Source organism: Triticum dicoccoides, chromosome 2A (assembly GCF_002162155.2).
Source record: "Triticum dicoccoides isolate Atlit2015 ecotype Zavitan chromosome 2A, WEW_v2.0, whole genome shotgun sequence".
Lineage (NCBI taxonomy): Eukaryota > Viridiplantae > Streptophyta > Magnoliopsida > Poales > Poaceae > Triticum > Triticum dicoccoides.
Window position 1 is genome coordinate 752,166,905 of NC_041382.1, and position 6,000 is coordinate 752,172,904.

The 6,000-nt window shown below is 47.8% G+C and overlaps 1 protein-coding gene and 1 pseudogene across 1 annotated transcript; both read left to right on the forward strand.

Moving 5' to 3' along the window:
• The first annotated feature begins 1,354 nt into the window (after positions 1 to 1,354).
• LOC119352271 lies at positions 1,355 to 1,930 on the forward strand. Its single transcript, XM_037618962.1, has one exon. It carries the CDS (start codon positions 1,498 to 1,500, stop codon positions 1,774 to 1,776), a length of 279 nt encoding a protein of 92 aa, XP_037474859.1. The 5' UTR covers positions 1,355 to 1,497; the 3' UTR covers positions 1,777 to 1,930.
• A 1,362-nt stretch (positions 1,931 to 3,292) lies between these two features.
• On the forward strand, positions 3,293 to 4,034 carry LOC119352272 (annotated as a pseudogene).
• Positions 4,035 to 6,000: the final 1,966 nt, after the last annotated feature.

Sequence of the window (6,000 nt, forward strand, 5' to 3'; positions counted from 1 at the left end):
GAACAATATGGTGGTGAAGTGTCACACGCTTCCAACTTGATGATCATCCTGCCTCTCAAGGATGCCCGCATGAGTGAGTAAAGCCCACAGGTGCGTGATGAACTCCCCACCATTCGCGAACTCCTTGATGTGCTCCTTAACATTATCTCATGGCGCAAGGTAGAGCAACATCTCTGCCCAGAAATCAGCCAGCACCTTCCAACGCTGTGTCACATGTTGAATGTCCTCGAGCTGCTTCCCCCAGCTTGGCGCCACCCTCGAAGATGGTCTCCTCTGATTCTGCTAAATTCCTCATCACTTCATACTTGTCCCTCAATTTTTTCAGGAATTTGTTTGCTTCCAGTGCAACCACATCAAACACACACAGTGTATCGTATGGGCGCCCAGGAAGAAGCTTTCGTGCAGAGACCAGCAAGTATGCATAGTATTTCGATAGTTTTGTGGCAACATCAAGATGTGGCCTGAGTTTTTTTTCCTCATCTGAGGAAAGATTTTTCATTCTTGTCATCTCACAGTAAAATGTTCATGGGTCTTCAAATATTGCTTTGTAGTTCACAAACAAATTTCATATATTCAAGTTTTTTTTCGCTAGTGAAAAAAAAGATATATCCCTTAAAGTTGATGTAGTGAATATGCCACGAGGATTGAACAAGTGATGAACATTCATCGGACATCTTTTAAGAGAGAAAATGGTACGAATATTATCTAATAACTACTTGATTTATATCAAATAAAAGATCACTAGCACAAATAGATAAGAATTTTTGAGACAGCTTCTAAATAGGCACCCATAGTTTATAAGAACTTCAGCGTGCCTTCAAACCTTCATGAGAGCATGGCAGAGATTTAGACATGCACATAATACATCAAAAAGATTATAATAAATATGCCAGCCTTTTGTTAGATATTCGACATAATTTGAAAGTAATAAGAAAAATTATTAGAAATTCTGTTGGTCTTATTTCCTTAATTAATACTCCTACTTGTATAGAAAAATACAGTCTTACACACAATTTTGAACTGCCAAAACATCTTATATTTAAAAACAGAGTGTATACTAGTTTTACTGAGTAAAGCTTGACACCTTCGTCGTCCATCACTCGTATCTCAACTCTGCCGCCTTGGTCCGATCCCAGTGGACAAAACCAGCCGCTCGGCCGCAAGAAAACTAGACAAGGCGAGATAGGCCGCCACCTCCACCGGGATATCGACAGCGAGAGGTGCGGCGCAACTAAGCAAAGGTGTCTTCAAAGGCACCCGGTATCCTGGAAAACCAGCACCGGCGGCCGGCTGTTTTGCTCCGGCTCTCCCGTATATAAACCCAGGCTACTCCCACTCCTCCCATCAACACAAACAGGCATCAGTTCAGGCAGTCCACAAAAAACGAACAAGCATCAGCACACTTTCTTCACTACCGCAAGTTCAGTAGCTCTACAGACACAGAGATCACAATTCAGTATCTTCTCTCCAGCAACTTGGGAACAAGAAGGGGAGGAGATGGCTGGTCCAGCGAAGGCTTCGTGGATGGTGGCGATGGGCGTGGGCGCCGTGGAGGCGCTCCAGGACCAGGCCGGGCTCTGCCGCTGGAACTATGCCCTCAGGTCCATCCATCGGACAGCCAAGGCAAAGGCCAACGTCCGCGGCGGCGGCGGCGTCTCGCAAGGCAAGAAGCAGCTTCCGACCTCTGCGGCGGCAGTGACGGAGAGGCGGCGAGCAGACAAGGCCGAGGAGGGGCTGAGGACGGTCATGTACCTCAGCTGCTGGGGCCCAAACTAGGAGTACTATAGTAGCTAGAGGTGTTGTGTTCGTCGGAGCAAAGTATGCAGCCATGGCCTGAGACCTGGCTGATTGCCCTTTCCCCACCGTTGTAAGATACCACGGTGATGATGATGAAAGTTTCGGCCTCAATTTACGACTGTATATCACCCTACCTTGCCATACCTTGCCATTGTGCTTCTGTGACTAGTTTCCTAAAGGCCGAAGGCCAATCCTTATCAAAAGAGGCAGAAAAATGTTGAGAGTTGCACAGGGAGAGCAACTCCGCAAAGCTGAGAAGCAAGCCGAAAACAGAGCAGGTTCGGCTACCTATATGTAGCAGTCCAACTCTGCAGAAAGGATGGAACAGGGGAAAACAACAAGAGAGTTGAATCTCAAAGAACTCGCATAGCATGCCGAAAACAGAGCAGGTTCAGCTACCCGTACACAGCAGCCCAACTCTGCGCTCCAAGATCTCGCATCTTCTCTTGATCAATTCGAACATCTCCAGTCGCTCTGCAAGCGGTGTCCGTTAGAGTCTTAGAGATTCCAGCGTTGCGTTCCTTCCAACCAAATTCTTCTTCTCTGATTATATATTTTGATGAAGTCTGACCTGCTAGATGTGCTTTCTGTCGCTCCGGCTGTGCATGCGAGGCGAACCTGTTGTTCTGAATTTATTTTCTCGGCAATCTGCTCAACGGACAAAATAACATGTTAAACTAAAAGAATGATCAGAGTGATCTTTTTAATAAGACAACATTAATAAGTTCAGTAAACGTGTTTACTGGTAATCAGAGTGATGACCGAGTGAGACACAACACGGTCCACTTTCCAGTTGCAGTGGCCGGCTGGTATCGTTGAAACCATGGCCACCGGCCTCCGGTTTTTCCCTGCCCGTCCGCGTCTCCCCAAGAGCAGAGCATGTGGCCAAAAATCCTACAGTACTTAACCTACGTGTTGCAGAAAGGAGGATTGTTATTAGTCTAATAATCACTTGCATATCCTAAGAGGGGGGAGACGATTACCGCACGCTGCGTGCCTCGAATAGTCGAATAAACTCTACCTTGGCAGATTTGCGTGATTGAGCGATCTTTGTCTTCCCGTGTGCTAAAAGCAAGACAATTCATGGGCCACCACCAAGCCTGATCTGATCATCTGATGTACCACCTCCATTCGGAATTACTTATTTCAACTTATCGCAGAAATAGATGTATCTAGACATATTTTAGTTCTAGATACATCCATTTTCCAGACAAGTAATTTCGAACGAAAAAAGTACTAGTAGCACAGTGTCAGCAGCACACAACTTGTGGCAAAAGCGGGGCGCCGCATCGCCCGACCTCGGCGTCCGACAACAACCTGAAGCGCCAAGGCCGCCGGCACTGCACACGGTTTCCGCCCACGAGTCCACAAACCATGCGCGCACCCTTACGTAGAGGCAGCGACGGCCGGGACGTACTACGGCTCACACGCCGACAGCGGCATCCCCTATAAAACTACCGTGAGGAACACCGCCATTTCGCAGGCAGGTGAGCAACACACAGCAACAGCAACGAACGAAGCACTCAGTCGAGCACCTCGATATCTTTTTTTCCTTTTCGAAAAGAAGGTTATCCCCAGCCTCTGCATCAGAAGCACCTCGATATCTGCAGTCCTACAGTTTGTCAGATGGCGAGCGGCGGCGGCAAGGCGACGGCCTCGTCCTGGGCGGCGGCGATGAGCATGGGCGCGGGCACGGTGGAGGCGCTCAAGGAGCGGCACGCCGGGCTATGCCGCTGGAACTACCACGCGCTCCGGTGCGTCCAGCAGCGCGCTGGCACCGCGGCCGCCGGGAACGGCAAGACCATGGCGGCGCCCGCTGCTGGCGGGGCGGCGGCCAGGAGGAGGAACCGAGGAAGGCGAGGCAGGAGCAGGAGGAGGAGCTCCGGACTGTCATGTACATCAGCAACTGGGGACCAAATAACTAGCAAGCAGATTAGTCATCAGTCCTCTGTTCTTCATCTTCTTAGATGGCCAGAATGGTGCACCGTGCACAAGCTGCACCAGTTCGTCTGGCTGGATCTGAATGTGTGGGAACACACCACGCGCATTCTCGAGCTTGTGTAAGACACGCCCACAGAATCGATCATATCAAATACGAGCACGCGCACACAAGAAAACTGATAACCAAAGGGCCCTTGTCGTGCCCTTGTTTCTCCTCTTTATTTCTCTTTTTTTGTTTTTCTCGGTGTTACATAAACTCAGCAACTGTGCATATATCTTTCCCTAATTTAATAATAAAGCACGGATTGACTCCGTGGGTTCACCGTCACAATACGCTTCTTCCCGTGAATTTACGCTTTTTTTTTCTTCAACACGTTATACTTATTTTCTATATCCAAGGTGGTACTAATATTTTCCTAATAATAATAAAGCGGATATTGCTTCCGCGCGAACATTGGACAGAAAAATCGTTCAACCGCATATGTCCGCAAGTCCAGCCTGATCTGGCCCACCCAGCCCGTTGCTTCCAGCCCACCACCTATCTGTTCGTCCATAGCATGAGTTCATGTCTGACTCCATCGAAGAACGAAGCTTGTATTACAACTCGGAAACTGATCGAAACGCTATAAATAAGTTAACCGCCCCGATTTCCTCCCTCACGTCGCACCATGATAATAAGATCGAATCAAAAGAAATCTGGGCGAAACCTCCACGGCGCCGGTCCATCCTCGACGCACCTGACCCAAGTCTCGCCGCCTGCGAGCTTCAGGAGGCCCACGCAGACTGACTGCTACTGCTGGGCGTCGTCTGCCACGGCGCTGACGAGGGATGCATCCTCGAGGCGATCAACCCGAGGCTTGCCGTCGCCGAGTTCCAGAAAGGCAACACTCCTGCTGCCAAGCCTAGCGATCGTGTTCCACGACGCCGAGGGGGGATGCATCAGCAAGGCCGTCAATCCGAGGCTCGCCGCCGCCAAGTTCCAGAAGGGCAACCCTTCTGCAGCAGCGTGCAGCCATCTGAATGCTGAACCCAGGTTAGCGGCCGAGGGCGAAGACCATCGTGCATATCCGGATGTGCCTGCATTCTGGACGGCGCAGCCAGGGAACGGCAGTACGGACACACTGGCCAAGTATTGCATCCTGATGTACTTACTTACAATGTTGCATTATCTGCCCACCATCTGAAGTAGGGTGACCAGAAGAGTGCAAAGTATGATACTAAGCTATGGACCGGCGAGCAATTCAAAGAAGCTAATGTTAGTTTGGATGAGATGATGCAAAAGGGATTGTTCAACGTATATAACTTTGACGGAGGGGCTCATGAAGACACAGAAAAGGCATACACACTCCATGCTGGACTGCGGGAGGAAAGGGAGGGGAGCTACAGGCATATAGCTTCTATGTTAAACTTAAAACAGTGGAGGCAAGGCATAGAGATGTGCTTTGTATTGTAGCGGCACACGTTCATGTGGCCGACTCTGCTAGGGAATAACGGACACATCATGCTCGATGAATTCGACCCTGCTAGAGCTGTACTGCTCTGTCTGGCCAATAGCAAAGGTACCGTTTACCTTCTCTCCTTAGGTTCAATCATTCCAGGCTTCTATCTCTTCTCAATATTTTTTGCTGTAAGACAATATGTTCGTGGAATTATTATTGCCACGGGTTCAGTCCTAAGGCATGGATTATCTATCTGAACATATGGCTTCAATCAGGAATCAATTGCTAATAATGTAAACAGGGAAATATTGTCAGTTCAAATAACTAATGACCATGCGCACTGCACCGACAATCGGTGTCTTTTTTGCGAGGGGATTATTATTGCCACGGCTTCCATTCCAAGACAAAGTAGAACCGACAATACATGTTGATCAGTTGATCAATTGGTGCTGTTACCTGACCTTTCTTTATAATTGCATCAGTTTACCATCGATTTTCGTTCATCTTATTAAAACTGCTATATATTTGTTGTTCAGTTGAGATTTTATGCAGATTTCTTTATAAGGTATGCTTTGTAAGAGTTTCTTATTTTGTATAGGTTGTGGATCAGAAATTAATTAATCTATTAATTTCCACATTCATTTAGTGAAATACATTAATTAATAATTTACTCGTACAAGAAAAATAATTTTTAATGTGGTCTTCATGCCTCGACGTTCCCATGTGTCTATTTTTTAACATGACAAAGGGACACAAAAAAGAAGAAACGACAACACATATGTGTCATTAGGAGTGTGCAAAATTTGTTTCCCCCGTTGCAACG

Coding starts and splice junctions, on each gene's coding strand:
- LOC119352271 (XM_037618962.1), top strand. CDS start 1,498: ATGGCTGGTCCAGCGAAGGCTTCGTGGATGGTGGCGATGGGCGTGGGC.